At 39.4% G+C, this 20,370-nt stretch overlaps 1 protein-coding gene across 1 annotated transcript; it reads right to left on the bottom strand.

Moving 5' to 3' along the window:
• Positions 1 to 1,474: 1,474 nt before the first annotated feature.
• Positions 1,475 to 20,025, bottom strand: LOC149065108 (serine protease 48-like). The gene is made up of 4 exons (XM_089254441.1): positions 19,887 to 20,025; positions 9,569 to 9,852; positions 9,179 to 9,318; positions 1,475 to 2,386 (listed from the first exon to the last, which is right to left on the bottom strand). Exons 1-4 carry the CDS (start codon positions 19,994 to 19,996, stop codon positions 2,180 to 2,182), a joined length of 741 nt encoding a protein of 246 aa, XP_089110567.1. The 5' UTR covers positions 19,997 to 20,025; the 3' UTR covers positions 1,475 to 2,179.
• Between the last annotated feature and the right edge of the window lie 345 nt (positions 20,026 to 20,370).

A 20,370-nucleotide genomic window follows, 5' to 3' on the forward strand; every position in this document is an offset into this window, starting at 1 on the left:
AACAGTAATAAAGAGTAGTGGTTCTCTAACGTGAGGCCCGAAATTTTATAAAACTTAACATATTTTCAAAATTATTCGCTACATCATTTTCATTCGTGAAAATTCACGATTTATGAAACATTGAGTTCGCTTATAGATACGAAGAGATACGTATAATGGCTTGTCACTTCTTTAATGCTGCCAGTATATTAATCATAGTTGATGGTTTTATAACGGTTTGTGAATTTTTCAGTCCTCCCAGTGAGAGGCTTTTTGAATAGACGTCATAATCATCTTCAGCATCACTTTGATGGACAGGCAAAGGGTGATTCACGTGGAAATCAGAGTTTAAATTGCCGATTTTACTGTAGAAATGCGAAAATTTAGTGGGGGTTTTCCACAACACACATCAATAATTTTAAAAATGGAGTCGAATTCTTGATTTTTGAAATATATTGAGTTCGCTTAGAGGTTTACGAAGTCCAGAAAATTAAATATCAAGTAATAATCAGCCGGACCTAATTTCGAGTTGGATATCCATGCAATAACATTGATTTCAACCGTTTATTTATATCTTGTCAAGCATGAACATTAATGTCTCCCTATTGTGTCTTTTAATATTCAACTGCATAAATTCATAGTTTAGGATGTTTTAAAATTAATTATGCGCCCGTAAAGTACATTGAAGAAATGGATAAAGCAGATGCATGACTTGAAGTTCAAAAAAGAAAAAAAATCGAAATACCTAAAGTGCTCTTGAAAAAGAAAAAAATAAGTTATTCATTTCTGCGATTTGTTGATTTCATGAGTCGCGCAAGAAGTCGCCATATTGGTTAACTTGGAATATGGAAAATCCAGATAAGGAAAGGGGGGAGTTTGAAAAGACAAGCCATTAATGAGACGAGTGAAAAGGTAGAAAATATCAGGAAAGGAGTTTTGTGAAGGAGCTTGCAAGTCGGCGCTCGAGTATTCAAGCTGCTATGGGTCTATTCTCTCTCTCTCCCATGTGTGGCATTTAGTTCTTTAGGTTCACGCATTTAAATGCTTTAGGGGCCTAACAGGGAGTATAAATGAATTTTTGATTAAATTATGCCTTAAATAATTTTTAATTCGAATGTTATATGCAATTTACGTTAATGAAATATACAATTAAATATATCTTATAAATAAACTAATTAATTTTCAAATATCTCGTGCATGACTACTTCGTGTTTCAGGTTTGCCTGAGTCATTTGTCCAAACACAACGCGACGAACTACTTGAAAGAACGGTCGCAAACCCGAACTGGCTAACATGGGCCTTATCCGTCGCTCCAAGACTTTTTTTTTGGCGATTGTAAATTGATGGGGGCTCTTCGTCTTTTCATCTATGATTTTGTTTTCGGCACTGCGAAAGTTGCTGTTCCCCTTTTGTCCCTCCACGAAAGTTACTTTTTGACACGTGTATGTAGTATTTGTATTAGACGTGTAACCTTTTGGGGAACCTGAGTCTCTTCCTCTATGATTTTGTTTTTATTTTTCGCGTAGCAAAAGTTGCTGGGCACCTTTCTTTCCTTCTGTTCGTCTATTATTTTGTTTTCGGCACTGAAACAGTAGGAGAAAATCATTTTTTGCCTCCACGGATTCACCTCCACGAAAATCATTTTTGGGAATGCAATTCACATGCAATTCGATTGGGACCCTCCGTCTTTTGCTGTGATTTTGTTTTCAGCGCTGTGGAACTTGCAAGTTCTCTTCCGACCCTCCACGAAAATGATTTTTGGTAAGTGCATACCTGTCGGTGGCCTGCGTTCCTTAATCCATGATTTTGTGTTCGGCACTGCGACAGTCGTTGCGCCCCTTCCATCCATCCATGAAAATTACTGTTTGGTCCCTCCGTCTGTTCGTGTATGATTCCCTTTAATTTTTTTTATTCCCCTAATTATCACGTGTTACAGATAATAAGGGGATTATTCGAAGTTAGAATCACGTCATAAACTGTCACCTCGATATCGCTTTTGAACCAATGACCGCTTTTATGAAGTCAGTTTCCGAGACATTTTATGACAAACATTTCACTCATTAGACAAATATTTAATAACGTAGTTTATTTCGTAATTCTACTGCTTACGAATCCAGATCAGTCGTGTTTCGTATACGATTATGCAGCCATTAGATGGTCTCCGACTGTCGGTAACCGCTAGAAAATAATGAATTTGGATTCAATTTACATCGATAAAACAAGGTGTGCAGGAGGCACTCTCGGTTCGGGAGTAGATCCAATCCGAATATGCTGCTACATTGACAAACACTGTATCTAAATCTCCACAATACCCCTCATCACTGGATATAGCGTTTGAACCGACACCTAATTGAATGTATTCCCTGGTCACAGGATGAAGTAAAAGAATAGGACCTCCTGAATCTCCCTGAAAATAAATGGGTTTTTTTTGTTAATTTTCTTTGAAAACAATAGACAAATTGTGAATTGAACGATATTTCGGGAACTAATCAAGACAACTGTATAGCCAGTCTCGCTTACAATAATTAATTGTATGAGATGGCAACACCTGCTCAGTAGAAGAAAGGCCACGTTTTCATTTTGCTCCGACGCCATCTTGATATTTCTATCTTTTTTTTCCTTTACTTGCTTATTTATTTCATCATGTTTATCTGTTCTCGCTATTAATTTCTCAGGTTCCCTCAGATTTATTGATCAGAATCTCTGTACAACGTTCTATAATGGGGAATCCTAAAAAACATCAGAGCAAAAACATTGACGAAATTTTCTCGCCTGCAAATCGACTGCTTCATTCACCCCCTCAGGCCACGGGTACCTTGTCAAAGGCACAGTTCAACTGACTCGCCTCCCGCCCATCGTGGAACTGACGCCAAAACTGCTGACGGACCTCAAATCTATAATGCTGGCTGATTCTGAGAACCTTGCAGATCTTACTGTCAAAATTGATGCTGTGGATGCGAAGCTATCGAAAATCACAGATGACCTCGGGAGAGCTAGCCGGGAAAGATCGGACCTCAGAGCAGCTAACGAAAAATTGAGATCTGATCTGATGACGATCCAGAGACGCCTAGATCGAGCTGAGGACTACAATAGAAGAAATAATCTAATCCTGGAGAACGTACAGATTCCACCCTCTGATGATGCCCAGGACTGGTGCTCCGTCGTACGTGATATTGTGAGAAAAAAAAAGCTACAGATGTCTGGTGCCGACCGTCTAATGATCGACACTGCTCATTCACTCCGCCGCCGAAATGGAGATTCTGCTAATCTATAGTGTGTCACTATGATAGTGAAATTTGTTCGCCGTATTAATCGCGATGATGTGTTAAGTGCCTTTAAGAGTGTACGCCGTTCCAACTTCACCTTACTCGATGGTTTACGTGTGAGAGAAGATTTTTGTGCCACAACAAGGAGAATTGGATTCCACCTTCATCCACTCATGGATAGCAGCTTGAGGGCAAAAAAGAGCGTGAAATTGATAAGGGACTGTCTATTTGTGGAAGATAAATGTTTTTCGGTTGATTTAAATAATAACTCGATCATCGAGGTCCCATCAAATAGCCCAAATAATATCGATGTCTGATCCCGGTCAATCGTGCCGCAATCCAAAAATAACTCTCCTCAGGATAATCAAACTCCAGAAAACAATTGTTTGAATCATGTTAACCCCCTAGTTGATTGTCAGAATGACGATAATGCTTTAAAATGTTGTTTTTATAATATTTGTGGCTTACGGTCGAAACTTTCGTCAAAACTTATCTCTGATCTTTCTGAATTCTTATTTTTCGGTTTAACAGAAACTTTTTATACAGACCAAGACCATATTAATGATGTCTGAATTCGCAATATTTGTTAAGATCTCCCCATCTGATACTCTATTATTTCAAAATCTAATTATTAGAAGTGCTTATATACCCACAGAGAGCTCCAATACAAAGAATTTTATTGAAATTTTTGAGTTTTGTTGCACTCTGGTCAGCAGAGGTCAATGGTTTTTGGTTGGTGGGGACCTGAATTGCCACTGCGGGAATCCCTCCGATCGGGCACCTCCGGATCTTGCATCTGGAAATTTCAGCAGTAGGGGTTCTGTAGTGTTCTGTAGCGCGTCTCAGTTGAGAACCTTGACGTAACAACATGGTATACGGCTCGAGAGCGCAAGAAGAAGAAAAGCCTCAGGAGACGGAAGATTGCAAAAACAAAATTGGACATTCGAAAATAAACAGAGGGAGAGAATGGCGTGTAAAAGCGATCGAGTAGGATCGGCGTCTCATGTTTACGTTCTTATTCTTATTGTTTTATTAATAAATATCTGTTTATGTTTGTCATGATGAGTGCTCACTATTCAAAGAACATAAGGTCACTAAATTGGCGCAGTCGGTAGGATAGTGAGCAATAGATCGGGCACTATTTAACGGGAAAACTTTCGTCGTGAGAAGGCGACGCGAAGAGAACTTTTGTCGTGAGGAGACGATACGAAGAGCACTTGAAGAGTGTTGGAAGAACGAAGGGGAAAAGTGCGGTGAGTGTTTTTTTTCATAAGAAAATTCGCTGGTTTTCTTTTCTTTGAGAGAATCATGGCTTTCTTAGCCAGAGGCAAAAAAGAGGACTTACAGCAAGTCACTGCGGAAATGGGACTTAAAAATGTTATGCAGATGAAAGTATTTCAACTCAAATCCGCAATAACGGAGGCAGAAAGCTATGGCAAAGAGTTCATCGAACAGTTTTTGAACATCGTAATTGAGGAAAGAAAACGGACAGAGATGGAAGCAAGTGAGGAGAGACGAATGGAGTTCGAACTCAGAAAAATGCAACTAGAAAATGAAAGGATTCGCATCAGCGCGCAGGTGAATCCTCGATTAACTCAATGGCCGAGACTAGAGCTACAGAACATTTTACAAAAGTTCGATCCGAAGAGCAACGAGATCTGCCTCTACCTGGTGCTGTTTGAAAGGCAAGCGAAAAGAGCCGAAATTAAAAGGGAACTTTGGGTTTCATATCTGATTGGACTATTACCTTATGATGTGGCGCAAGTCATTGCTAGAGAAAATGAAGAGACAACAGATGACTATGACCAAGTCAAATCCATTTTGCGGAAGAGATATAAGCTTACTCCCGAGAGGTTTCGACAGATGTTCACGAAGCACAGTAAACGATCGGAAGCAACGTGGTGTGATTTTGCTTATGAACTCAGAAACTTCTTCACTGAATGGATCCGAGGCCTGGAGATCACCACGGTTGAAGAACTGTCTGATTTGATTATTAAGATAAAACTTAAAGTACCGTCAGAGATTCGAGATCATTTTATTGACGAGTGGTCTCAATTCAAGCACGTCCTTGCTAATAAATTGGACGACTACGAGAACGTCTAGGCAGACATCGGTAAGAGGCAGAATGATTTCTTCGAAGAAGAAAGTCATTGTCTCAGCAGAAACACTTCAGTTATGGAGAGGGACGAGGAACATCGACAAGAACAGCATATCAATCACCAACTCGGAAATATCGTAGCAATAAGGACTGGAACAAGACCGAAAACACGATCATCAGAAAAACCCCAAAGGAGTGTTACATCTGTGGACTGAACCATTTCGCTCGAGATTGTGACCGGAGATATAAGGCTAACACAAAAGAGAAATCGGAAGAAAATGTGCTGATCGCAGAAATTCGATCGGAATTATTTAACTCCAGTGAATCGAGTCTGGATTTGAACCCTTTACGTTATGCTCATATTTGCGTAGATCATAGAAAAATCAGAAGCTTAGGGGATTCTGGTTGTCAAGCTCCAGTGATTCATTCTGACTGTATACAGGAACCAATAACTAAGAAAGGGAAAATCATCTTAGCGAGTGTATTTGGAGAAAGAATTGAAGCATCACTTGTGAATATCAGTGCTTCGTTGGAAATAGGAAATAACGAAGATTTTTGTAAACCTGTTGAAATTCTCGCTGCAGTAACAGATAAAATTCGAGAACAATGCATTATTCCACCAACCGTACATGGACTACTTTGCGAGGCCGCAGACACCGAAGAAGGGCGATTGTCCTTCCCCACTAAAAGGGAAAAACACAAGCCTCCTGTGACCAAACAAAGTCAAGAGGGCGTGAATGTGAATATTGAAAAGGAGGACAAGATGTCATCTCTGCCTGAGAACGAATACAAAAGGCAGACTGAGCTGGTGGATGACCTGACTGAGCATTTTGACACCACCAAAATCTGCGAATTCAAACGCAAGAAGGTTGGAGAAACTCACCATCTCAATACAACCGACAGCCGAAGCAAATCGGAGTGCAAACTACAAATGGAACTTGATCTAAGAAAGATCATAGCGGAAGCTCGTGACTATGACGAAATGGCATACTTGTGGACATCTTGGAGAGACGTCACCGGTAAACCCGTCAGGAAACATTTCTGGGAATTCGAGAAGCCCAGCAACAAAACCACGAAGCTCGATGACTTTGAAGACACCAGATCTATGTGGCGGGATAGATACGAGTGTGACATACTCGAAGACGCCGTGTCCAAACTGTGGAATCAGGTGAAGCCGCCGTACAAGCAACTCCACGCTTATGTCCAGTGCATGCCCAGGAACTGTTATGGTAGCGACAAGATTCAAGAACGCGGACCCGTTCCGGCACATATTTTAGGGGTCATGTGGACCCAGCAAATGGGGTAGCATTATGGACCACGTGAAGCAATTTACCGAGAAGCCATCGGTAGACGTCGCTCCGGCATCAAAAGCGGAAAATATGACGGTGCTGGAAGTGAAGACGGATGAAGAGTTTTTGACTTCGTTGAGATTGAAGCCGATGACGAAGGTCTTCTGGAAGATGTCTATATTCGACAGATCCAAAGGCAAGAAGATGGTTTGCCACGCGTCTGTCCACGAATTGTCCAATGGAGTGGACTTCTCGATCAAAATGTTTGCAGACAGAACCAAGGATGATTTCATCGCTATTCACCATGAGATGGGACACATTCAGTGCTTCATACAGTACGTGCACCTGCCACACGTTTTCCGAGGCGGAACGAATCCTGGTTTCTACGAGGTCATCGGAGACATCCTCTTCCTGACGTGGATAAAGGTCTTCGACATAAAAACCGAGGGTGGAATCGAGGGTGGACAGACGAATGTCAGCGCTCGTTATAGATAAACAAAAACAGAAACACCCTACCCTAGGCAAGTCTCCCAGACCTCTTTTGCATTTTAAAGGAAAAAAATATTTCGACTGTGAAACTCGAACTATATTGGATGGATGGATACTCGGAGGAAAACTAATTTTTGATACATTTTGATACATTAGCTGCGGTAGCCCAGGTCGATAAGATACCTAAAATACCAAAATACCAAAGGATGTTTAGAGGTGTCGCAAGTTCGATACTAGATTCGTTCTTGTCAGAAACTTTCCTAACACCGGAGAACAACAGAAACGGCGACATGACCGCAAAAAAAAGATTGCTACCGCAGGGAGTCTCACACCGAGAGGTTAGCGCACCAGCCCCACGTGTAACACCGTGAGACGGTGACGGTGTTCCAGTTTCTGGCGCCTCGACGAACTTTGGAAATAATATAGCCGCCGACAGGAAGGAAACCGGCGAGTTCCGAGAAGCAATTCTTCTGAGGAACCGCTGGTACCATCGGGCCCATATAAGGTGGGGCGCTGCGAAGAACGGGGTCTTTTTCTTTGTAGTCGAGGTGAGAAAAAGAGGTACGAGTTTGAGGTTGGAAGAGAACGAGAAAAGATCGGATGAGGAAGTGAACGATGTATCTCCGAAAGATGGATGATTGGTGGTGAGTGCCATATCTATTTAGTCGGAATCATTTCTCTCTCAATTCAAGAATTTCTAATCATTTATTACTCATCTAGATACTTAATCATTTAGTGTATTCGGCATGTCAGATGACTTATTCTCAATAGTAATATAATATGTTGGATGTGGATCTCCTCTTTGGATAACCCTTACTTTTTATTTGATAATTTAATAAATTAATTTATTATTCTTAACCCCTCTGTGTGAATTTTATTAATTTTTGATGGTCACTTTCTTTGTTGACGGACGCTAACACACAACGCAAAAAGATTCCTTAATCGTAAATTTAATTCTTTTCCCTTTTTTTATGCCCCTTCACGAATCTACTTCGCCACACTCGGTGAGTATAAAAAAAAGCTGCCGTTCGGAATCGGCAATAACTTGTAGGTCCCGGTCGAATTATCCCTCGTGTGCAGAAAATTACCACCGTGGTGCGACAAAAATGATCAATTATACATTTTTGTAACGCATCTGCGAATTTTCGGAGTCGTTTTACTGATGCTCCAAAGGGACGCTGAACGAATGTTTCGCATAGATGAAAACTTTGTCTCTTGATTCACCCCCCCCCCCCTGCCCATAATATACAGCTGTGATTCTCAACATTTTTTTGTTTCACACAGAGCTCTTTTCAGTACATTATTTCCATGGCGAGCCCCGCACACAAACCTCCTTTTATTTTACAGGTTCACTAAAGGATTTATTTTATTGGCATGGGAGCACTGGTTGAGAACCGCTGTTATACAGTATTTCTATAGAAATATAACAGAAATTAAAAAAAAAAAAATCAGTATTCGTTTTTTTAATATGGGGGAATCGACACCACCCTCCGTCCTTGCGTACACCTGTGTGAGCACCCACGGGTTGAAAATACTTCCGACGCCCCTGGAAGGGTAGACTTGGTTGAAGGGTTGCAGAGAAGAGCTACGCATATCCTCGTTGGCACATGCGGCTTAAGTTATGAAGAGATATTTCATTTTTTGAATATGTTTACATTGTGTGACCGCAGGTGTCGGGGAGATAATATCGAAGTGTTCATCCTATCCGCCCTTCCTATCGCTCTCTCTCATGTTGCAAAAGAAGTTTCACTTCAAAAAAAATCGTACTTCTTTGCACCATAAATATTCAAACATGTTCAATAATTTGTTTTTTGTTGTTGTTTTTTCACTGCATTCTTATAAACGTGCTAGGAAAACCTAGCAACCCTTCTCATAAGGTGATACTACGGCACAGCCTAGCCGAATTTCCATTTTTATAATCTATTCCCATCCACTTTTTTTTTGGCAAGTTGTTAGTTGAATAAAAAGGTTTTTGTTCGTATTGCCTGAACGTTTTGCTCCATCTATGACATTAGCAGTAAGCAGATTTATATTTTGTTGCTGTAGCCTCTACTCACACTACAAGTACTAAAGTTCGGGATTCCTCCGGCACAAAATCCAATCGTTATGTTTTCCTCTGCTTTTAGCAATTTACCGCACCGTTCGGGCGGAATCACTGGAAGTTGAACATACCGCAAAAATTCTGCCGATGCTGAATCTGAAGGAAAAAATGTAAAAAAAGTAAATGTCAGACGTCCCGAAAAAAGGATTAAACTCAAAGAAAGCTACACAAAAGAGAAAGTTTGTTTTTAAATCAATCTGTTGAAAAATAAATCAATCACAGTCTTGATAAATTTCATATGAATTTCGATAAAAGTATTTATCTCATTAAACTACGAATCTTATTAATCCATATTTGGATACATCATGAATGCATCTGAAAATGTTGAAAAAAGAAAAAGTTTTACCATTAGAGAATCGTTTACCCCAGCCAATTGCAGTTAGCCATGTTCCGTACTCCGGCACAAAGATTTTAGTAGCTAGCTTGGCCGTTGTGATGGGGATTCTACGGAACCGATAGTATCCAAAGTCGATGGGTGTGTCAAGCTCGATCAGTGCAATGTCGTTATTGTAGGAGCCATGATAATCCGGGTGAATAACGTATTTAGCTGGACAACTTGTTAGCCTCTTGACTTCATGCAATACGTTTACATCGCCGATGGCCAAAGTGATACAATGTTCTCCTTCCTCACTGACATTGTGTTTAAATGAAATTGTACAATTAGATCGTATATATACTGAGATACAGGTTCAGTATTTTATATAAGAATTTAACACACTGATAGGTGCGCAGTGTCTGACGTTTGCAGTCTCATTAAAACAATCAGGACGAGCGTCTCGAATATAGCATCATTGTATAATTTCAAGTCTGGTTGTATTGCAATTTCTTTGAATGGGAAATAATTTGGAAGATTATTCGTGTATTGAACATCTTCATCATACACACCTTTCGATTCAATTTCTTTGTTTCTTTTTGAATTTTTGTGCATTTTCATTGTTTGGACGCGATGAGACCATGACGACATTCAGAATGCCATCGTGTCATCTGGGTCAAAATGTTCGTGTCGATGATCGAATCTGCAGAAATCAGACGCTGCGGACGTTCCCCACATAAAGACATGCAATGCTCATCGTAAACTGCGCGCTTACATGATCGCGCTCAAGAAATGACCACATGCACCAACGGTGTGCCATGGTTAACTAACTGCCCAGTGCGCTTTAAAAATACTTCGATACTCGAAAGGAAAAATGGCGCTGCTTTTATTATGAGGCTGACTTTTATAATCTGTTTACTAAGAAAATGAATGTGCAGCAAAAAAAATTTTTTTCCCCGAAAGGGAGGAAAGGGTCCCATGGTGTAGGCCTCAAAAAATTATGGTAGAACATCAAGTGCATTCATCTCACCCACAATTACACAATAATAATAATAATAACAACAAATAAAACAGCGAAACGTAATAATTATTAAAGCCGCAAAAAATTATAAAAAATGATAACAGTGGCTTCTAACAATTTTTTGGCGATATCTGTTAACCCATTTGCATCATTCGAAAAAGTGTAAACTTGGCCATATCACCAAAAATTGTTTTACTGTATAAAGTTAGAAATATTTCAAAATGAAAAACAGCGAAAAACAAAATGGCGTGCACGTAGAATTTCACAACCGATTCCGAACAGCTTTTATGTTTTTCGCCGAGTTTCGTGCTCCAAATATTTGATGCGCAGACTTTCCTCAATAGCAATGTGTTGTTTGATCATCATGGCGCTGCTTTTGCAATTATTTTTTGTATCAGAACAGGCACTGACAAGGACAAAAGAGGCTATTGAACACAAAACATCTCTGAGCACCTTGTGGCAGAGTTCGCGAGAATCTTATGGAATTGGGCAACAATATTCCATTGCTATGTAAGTAGTATTTCACAAATACTCGTGATTTTTTAATCGTGGCAACTGATATACAACTATAACTGATTTTTCGTTAAAGTATTCACGTTAAAATTCACGGGATGCAAGAAGCTGTCAAAAGAACAAGAACATAGTAAAAAAAAAGTTCCATGGAAAAGTCTTTAATGATAATAGATAAATAATATTAATAACAAAATACATAACAGAGGGAAAGAAATTATTACTCACTACTTGGTCACCCGGTTTAGTGAGAATTTTGGCATACACCGTTCTCACCCGAAATATAGAACGAGAGGTCAGAGGAAGAGACAGAGAGAATCTGCCCCCGGTTCAGCTTGCCAAACCAACACTAGCTACAGTAAATAGGAAGATTAAATTATTCAGATTTAAGCACACAAACTGTAATAATGGTCTCAGACGAGTGAAAACTTCCAACTTGAGCAAAAACATAGAAGATGAAGCGAAAGGACGGTCAGCAATTGACCCCATGCAGCTTTTTTTTTTGGAACATGCTAAAGGTTTGCTTGTAATGTGATAATATTGCATGACCAGCACTGACTGGACATCGAGAGCCATTATGTGTTACTGGGAAGCGGAATCTTGAAATTTTCGGTGAACTCATCCACATAAATCATGGTCACTCGTGGGAAATTTCTCTTACGCTTTTCAATCAACATTAAACAAAAGAATAACTGGAATTTAAAAAAAAAAATGCAGTTCAATGCCTTCGTGGAGTTCTTCCCAGAACGACCCGAGTTCCTCGTAGACCAGGACGGGAGCAAGAAAAGGAGACAACAGGATATTTATGAGTGACAAAAACTTTAATTACTCTACGTTTTCATTTCAACTCCAAGTCCAAATGCTTGGAAAATTATCATTTCTATACACTGAATCTATGTAATTATTGCGAATTACAAAAATGCGTCACTATAATAGTTTTTTATTGCATATCGTCAACTCAAAAGCCTTAAACTTTGATGATTGACTGATTGTGGAAAGAGATACGGTATCAAGGCCCCTACTCGATACTTAGCCGGGGCAAGTACGCATTTTGGCACCCCTTTTAATGTTGAAGGAAAGGCTAAAGGGTGAAATTTACGCTCCCTAAGGTCCGGCGCCCGAGACATCAGACCCCCTAGTTAGAACCCCCCAAGTCCCGTCCCCACGAGTTGCATCTCTGCCCAGAATGGTCTAAAAAATACCCTTTCAAAGCACTAAACAAGCAATCAGCAATATCGATAGCTAGCCGCGAAGCCTTTGACATAGGTTGGCGATGCCCCCGAGAGCTGCGATGCATTGTTTGAGAAACACTGATGCCTGGTATTTCGGTTCTTTTAGACAACTTTTAAAGACCTAGATTTGATTCATTACCTTCTTTGCTTAGATATGGAAAACAAAAGAAAAAAAAATCTTTCTTAAAAAAGTGAAAAATTACATTTTTTTAATTTCAAATCTGCAGGAGATCAATATGAGAATACTCAAGATTTAAGCAACGGTGATGTAATGCGAATACAGTAATTTAGGCAATTTGTAATAAGTAGAGCCCGGATTATATGCACTAAAAAAGTGGCAAAATATGCTCTAAAAATATGCAAATATGCGCTTAAAAATGCAAAAATATGCACTTAAAAACGCAAAAATATGCACTTAAAAATGCAAAACTAAGCAATTGAAATACAAGATGTGCACTTAAAATACAAAATGTGCACTTAAAATACAAAATGTGCACTTAGAATAACAAAATGTGCACTGGGAATCCAAAATTATGCATTAAACTCCCCAGCATATGCACTAGAAATCTTTAAAAGTAAAAATTTCAGAAGTATATGCAACAAATGAGAAAAAATATGCATTAAAAAAATCATCATCCAAAAAAAAAAGCAGAGAGTATTTTTAAAATGCATCTTTTCTATTTCTTAGTGCATATATGTACTCATTTACAAAAAAATACCCCCTCATATATATACCCTTCCCCCCGCATATGCAAATAACTTCTACATATATTTCTTATTCAGGAATTTTTTCATTTTCAGTTTGTTGTAGCTGCTCAAAAACGAAAATAGCAGTAAAAAAAACTTCGACACAATTTCTAAAAAAAAATTAACACTGACATATCTCTAGAAATACAATAAAACGGTTAATATTCGTAAAATACTTTATAAATATGTATTAATTCACTAAATTTCACATACGGGGAAAAAAACCGACGTTATGAAAATATTGTGAACAATATTTATTTGGAAAATTATTTAAAAAAAAATTGAGTGAACTTAAATAAACGTCAAAAATATGCACTTACCCTGAAAATTCTTTGATTTTATGCATTTATATGCATTAATGCTAAAAATGGCTAAAATATGCAAATGCATATGCACATATGCATTTGCATATAATCCGGGCTCTAGTAATAAGTTTTTGGAAATTTTAATGCTGTGGGTAATTTTTCTCAAGAATGATAATTATATAACGAACAAAATGCAATTAAAACCATTGAATTATTGTGACATTTTCTTTGAGGGCTATGGGGTGATTTTCAGCGAAGTTCCATTTGTAGTATTTTCACCCATATACAACGTTTTGACGTGGCCTCTTAAACGTCGTATAAACGAGGTTCCATTTGTGGTAAAGAATTTGTAAAATGGGAAAAATGAGCTCAGGCAAGTTAGAAAAAAAATGACGTTTTTTTCCTTTTCTCTGTCTTCCGATTGCTATTTAGGATCTGCTATTCAGAAAAGCGATAAGAATAGGACATCACGAAACTCAGTTGGCCATTCGAAAGAAGAAAGGCGGGGGGGGGGGGCACAGAATGTAAAGAAACAATTTAAAAGTTCCTTCATTTTTGGAGGAAGATCCTCATAAAGTCCGCATGTAGGTCTTGAGTTTCGGGAATACCAATTCCGAAATTTTATAAAAAATTGCTTCAAGTGAAACAGTAACAAGAAAAATTTCAAATAAACTCAGGGTTCCAGGATTTTTAGGGTTCCGTCACAACTGATGACGCGGAACCCCAGAAAAAGCTTTCAACAAACACTATGGTTCCGCGGAACGCCAGTTGGAGAACCCTGCTCTAAGGCCGAACACATACTGGGGAGTTAACAAAGAGAGCGATTTCAAAAGAGAAAATACATCGAGATCAGCATCGATGTCCCCTAACATACTGAGGAGGCAGAGGAGAGCGAAAATGACCGCAGGCGTTCTGAAAGGTAAAGAAGAAAAGCCTTTGAGCGGGAAACGTGACATCTCGCCAACTAGTAACCCTACCAGCCTGTTCATGCCAAATCAATCAGTTTGGCAATATTTGAGGATTCCGATAAACCAGCGGTTCTCAACCAGTGCCCCGCAAATCCCCTTAGGGCTCCGTGCAAACTCCCAGGGGTTCCGTGGCCACTCGAGGAAAATGAATAAAAAAAAACAGTAAATTTGAAAAAAATAATTAATATTTTTGAATAATAAAAATAAGTCAAACTTTGATGAATAAATAAAAAAAATAGGCGCCTGGGCTCCGCCATAGAAATTACATACCGGAAAGGGCTCCGTGGGTCAAAAAGGGTTGAGAAGCGCTGCAATAAACGCGTTAATCCTCAAAAGACTACAAGTCCTGTTTATATATGTTTTTAATGACTTCTTGTATCAAACCGTTGTTTCGAATATTATTGCACAATATGTATAAAGATTGAAATAATTATACTTCAATCAAGATAGAGAGACAATACAATTAGTTAGACATTGAATAAAAATACATGCCTACAATCCGCAGAAGCTAATTTCGATACTTTCAAAAGAAAATATCATTGTTAATGAGATGAAGTGAGAAGTTACCCATACACCTCGATGATGAAACCGTAATTTTTTTATGGCCAGCGTATCATTATGAAAATGATTGTTATTAGCGATAAATGTATACGTGGTCGTTAAGCACAAATTATCAGTGTGGATCCATTATTTATGAAATCCCAGAATTACAGATTCCTCCTATATGCAGGGCTGTCTTAAGAGCATCATGGGCCCAAGGGCCAAATGATTTTTCTGAAGCCCTATCATGTAAATTCCCGAAAATCTCAACCACATCTCACTTTTGTGAAGCCTTTTTCATCTTGAGGTCCCACGGTCCTTGCCCTGGTGGGGCCCATGCCTTACGACGGCACTGCTTATAACCGGCATGTTCTGTGCATAACCAACTTCAATGAACGCACGGATGCTGCAATCAACTGGTTTCGATTTTTTAAAAAATACAGAAATATGCATTGTGTGTGAGATGTTCATTATTTGCATCAGAAAAAAATCTTGTGCCTCTTTCATAACACAAGACATTCCAATTCAAATCCACGGAAATAATAGATATTCAGTACAATAAAATAAAAGAAAAAAAACAGAAACCATGTTTCGACAATGTTAGTAAGCGATGAGCAATCATCACGGTGTTTATTCGTTTTCCTAAAAAACGGGATCTCAAACATTTTCTACCCGCGCCACCCATTTCCCTTATGAAGAGCCATTGGCGTACGCAAAGGGGGGATTTGGGGTTCTAACCCCCCCCCCCTAAGCCAAGATTATAGTGTTATTTTGCCGGAAAAAACGTGAAACCCCCAGAAGGAAAAACAAATTTGAACCCCCCGCCCCCTCCCCGAGAAAATTCTGCCGTACGCCTATGTGAAGAGCAGTTGTAAGCAAAGCATTTCTTTGAAAAACCTTTGTCAGGATCGCTGCGAAGCTGCACCCCTGACGAAGGTTGGCGCGCACAGTTTGAGAACCCCTGCTAATCCATCAACGTATTGACAAATCCAGGGCCGCCATTCGAGGGAGTCACTAATTTCGGTTGCTTAGAAACAGGCACTTTTCGAGTTTGTGTTTTATATTATAGAGTAGATATACATACATTGAGTTCATGTGTGTTTTCTTTCTTTGCCTTCCCCCCTACCCTGAAAAACGTTGAAATGACGTTCCTGGAAAAATCTCTACAATTTTTTTTGTTGAAATTCTAAGAACATGTTCAGTATTGAGTAGAAAATTAGTGTCAACCAGCAATTCTCAACCTTTTTTCTGAGTCACGGAGCCCCGTACGCTACGTTTGTTTTTTTTTCATTTGGTCATAAAATTTACTGGTTCATTTTACTTTCATCGAGTGAACGCGGAGCCCCCTCAACCAGTGCACGTGGAGCACTGGTCGAGAACCGCTGGTACAAACAGTACATAGATAGTTTTTTTGTAAAAGATTTTTGATGTCTTTGTGGGGGAAGAAATGATTTTTCCTCCCCAGCGACTGCATAATGATTTATAGTGATATATAACTTATGATCTTTTAGTGGTTTTCCAGTTTCCGACAAAAATTTGCCACCCTTTACATTTTGCAGCCCAGGGCAAAGGCGTGGGCATGAAAAACATTGAGAGGGCTGAAAGTTGCCAGTCGTTCCGTGGTGAGCCTCGAGCCCGTATGTAGAAGGGTGCAGTGCCCCGCATTATTTATTCATTAATTGGGGAAGGGGGTTCTCAGCCCCCTAACACAAAATTTATTGTGGGGTTGAAATAGCCCCCCCCCCCCCCGCCATGTTCTGGTGCCTATGTCCCATGGCAGTACGTTTGTTATTAAAAAATATTCAGGGACAATTGAAAAGATGAAATTTAAGGGATGGAATTTGCGCCCCTTCTGATACTACGCCCGGGAAACCATACCCCCCGCCCCCTTCCTAGTTGCAGAACTGTTCGTTCGTCAGAAGGAAGTTCTCTTGCACATAGTGTAGTTTTCCATGCAAAAAGCGCAATGGGATGGGCGGGAATTTGCGAAATATCTATCTCGTTAGTCCCAGTAAAATTTTGAAAAATATTCACGTCAAAAAAAATGACGCGGGGAATTAATGCGTAAAATGCTACCACAACAATCGTCAAACTTTTAAATTAGGATAGACTGGGTTAAGCACAAAAAATGGGAATCGAAAAGAAGAGAGAGCGCCAAAAGTGAAAAAAAATCCGAAGCGCTCCCTCCAAACCAAATGGGTGATGATGATGATGATGATCCCCCCTCAGAAGTTCTCTTTTTTTTCCAAGAGAGTGAGGAGAAAAAAAAAGGGGAGAAAACTGACCAATCCCCAAATAGCGTCTGATACCTCGCGATGAAAACAAACCGGCTTGAAAGAGTCGCGTACCTCTTGAGCTGCCTCTTTCTCCTCCTCGTCTCGCTGCCCCAGCATGTGAGGCGCAGAACAAAATAGTACATTTGTTTTCGCCGCTATTTCGTACCTCTCCGCTCACATCCCCAGTATGTGTTCGGCGTACGGCTGCGGGATTTTTAAATCCATTCTGGGCCTCCATTGACGTCCAGAATATAAATACTTAGATTTTTTTCAAGTGACCCATTACAATTACTTCGAATATTTTTATATTTTTGTGCATATCTGTATGAGTTGGATCTGTGGTAATTTTTTGAAAACTTTTTTAAGACGTCACCTATGAACCGTTTTCTTGTGAGCTGCAAAATATCTAAGCTCAGCATTACGCATAGTAGATGTAAAATGGCCTTTTACACGCAGGGGTAATTCACATTACGATAACCGAATTTACGATTCCATCTCGGAAATGTAATAAAATAAAAAAAATTCTTACGAGAACAGGCGAATCTCATTAAAAATTTAATAATGTACCATAAAGAAGGGAAGCGTGCCCTTCGTCAACGGTTCCCAAACTTTTTTAGTCCGCGTACCCCATAGACTAAAGATATAATATTATTCTTACTCTGTGGCGTACCCCCAGCTGCCTCTGTTCCTTTCCGCGAACCCCCCAACCCCGAATCCTCCAGACTCACCCCTCCATCTGTTTCATCCATTACAGTTTTCGAAAAACTTCAAAAAAAGGTACATGTTGAATTAAAGTAAATGGTTCATTTTTTCTCATTATTTTAGATTTTTTTATTTTTGAAGTAAGCAAAAAAATTAACACAAAGATTGAAAAAAAAATTAATGTGATGTTTTGGACTAAATTCAATTACAAAGTTTTGAAAAATTAGTCTCAAAAGCGGATCAATACAAACTCAAATCCGGAGCCGTGTTCAATATTTGCTTCTATATTTATTTTTTATTTAAATATACGAAGAAAACGCCCGTTCAACAAGCTCCGTGCTAACAAACGGCAACAAAACCAATATGGCTTTTCTAGAAAGTTCAACGTATTCATTCAAGCCCCAAAACTGACTAGGTTCACCATTCCGTCATTGAAGAGGATCTTCAGAGTGGTATCTGATGTGAGCTCTAGAAATTTCCTCCTTTTCTGGAATCGACAGTGAAGCCGGTTCAAAATACTCTTCTTTGAAAGGATCAAGTGTCGACCGATCACCCATTTCCGGATCTGAAAAATAATTTTCAAACGAGGATTTTAATCCTTCTAAGTGGCCGACTTTTAAATTTTGCTCAGCTTGTGACAAGAAATCGTGAATTGTTTTAAACACTTCCTAAAAAAAAGGGCTACCTCGTGCCGAAGTTCGAACAGCAACGTCAGGACATTTACCCCGGGACAACCACCTAACTTCGGTGAGCAAAAAGCAAAGCGTTGTGAAAGCTGTTGATGTCTTAACCCAACAATTTAAACAACCTGTAGTTGGTAGGATTCACCTCGATAAAGTTGACAACTTTGATCGCTTCATCAAGAACGTTTCGCAAATTTGGAGGTAAAGGTTTCGATGCAGGGCACTGTCTGTGAATATAGGCAGTGAGTCCATTTCGTTTTAGGAGCGACTTCTCCCGCACGAAGGCCTGAATAGCAAGCAACCTTCCGTGGATTTTCCTCCACCTGTTGTATCCAATAAATTTTGACCATTGAATTATTTTTTAACGAAATAATGATTAATTGCTTCAAATGAATCTTTAACAGTCGGACGACCCCTTCAATGGGTGACAAAAAGATTTACTTCGAATTTTCTGTCAAGTACTTAGCAATTGCAAGTAGCACAGAGTGTTGCGAAAAAAAATAAAATGTCGGTACTTTCGTCGCCTTGGATAGAAAAAAATTCATAACCTTTGACGGGACTGAATGTGGTCTCAACATCGTGTGACATGTCCTGTATTCTTCGAGACACCGTATTATTTGTGACAGAAAACTCATTACAAGAGCACTTTCCTCTGCAAACATGCATCTGACGACATCTTTTTACCTATAGTGTGAGTTTTTCCTCCTCCGGCAATACGATATCTAATGTAGTTGGAGGTCTCGGTTGCTTTGGCAGAGTCACTTTTGGAAAATTCAAAATATGTTTACACGTTTACAGGTGCACGGTATTTCATTTTGGTGTTTCGGTCCGCTTTCGCACAGATCCGATCTAGTTCTTAGCCGCTGATCCATAGCGCAAATCACGTGAGTAGTAGGTGCTTGGTAGAAAAGTTGACGTAGAAAATTGCGGGAATAACACGCACACGCCTCAATACAAACGCCCACAACAAAAGTTAAACACAACACGAATTAATTCTTCTTTTACTCACAGGCCGGCTTGTGTCAACAATCAAATCTAAAACGCCGAAGAAAAGTGAGCCGAGAGGAACGCGTTCACGAATCCCGATCATAGGTTGGGCGGGAAGAAAATTATTTTCAATCTTTTTTAATTATTTTGTTCTTTTTTTAGATGGGTGGCCGCCATTGCCATTTTCTTTTCGCGTACCCCCGGTTGGGAACCGCTGCCCTTCATGTTCAAAATTTGGAGAGCGGTGCACACCTATCCTATACTATTCAATAGAGAGTAAAGGTAAAGGCGGCTACACACGTTTGATCAAGGGTGGAGGTTCAGAACTCAGCTCACATGTGTGACATTGAATCACGCTTGTATTTAATTTATATACTTACAAATATACACAGTGAGAAGCCGTCAACACGTGTCTCTCCGTGACTAATGACCCAGTACAAACTTTAGAGTAAAAGTTATTTTTCGATGCTGTCCCTTCGACTGTAGTCATTTCAGCGTAGACCTTGTGAGAATAAAATTTGCACAGTTATTCACTCTGATAAATTTTATCGCCGTTACAAAATTCAAAATAATGCTCGTCAAAATTATATGGAAGTTATACCTCGACAATTTATAGTTTGCACTGATATCGACGATCAAATGCGTCACCTTTTCGATTTTTCATGTCACACATGTGATCACGGGGACAATAGCAAAATGGCCCTGCAATAACAACGAAATGAATTCATGCACTGCTTCACAAAGACACGGTCATATGTGAGTGATCGAAAACCAAAACTCGAATTTCCACTTAATACAAAAATTCGATTAACGTCACTCTATTAAAAGTGTTACATAAGAAAACATGCTCTTACGTAGTTCCTG

This window comes from Pholcus phalangioides, unplaced genomic scaffold (assembly GCF_987345545.1).
Source record: "Pholcus phalangioides strain wild (caught in Gottingen) unplaced genomic scaffold, Ppha-v1.0 ptg000041l_1, whole genome shotgun sequence".
NCBI lineage: Eukaryota > Metazoa > Arthropoda > Arachnida > Araneae > Pholcidae > Pholcus > Pholcus phalangioides.

Coding starts and splice junctions, on each gene's coding strand:
- LOC149065108 (XM_089254441.1), bottom strand. CDS start 19,996: ATGACTACAGTCGAAGGGACAGCATCGAAAAATAACTTTTACTCTAAA. Junction 9,853..19,886: donor GCTTCTCACTGTGTATATTT/GTAAGTATATAA, acceptor ACACAATGTCAG/TGAGGAAGGAGAACATTGTA. Junction 9,319..9,568: donor GGGTAAACGATTCTCTAATG/GTAAAACTTTTT, acceptor TTTTTCCTTCAG/ATTCAGCATCGGCAGAATTT.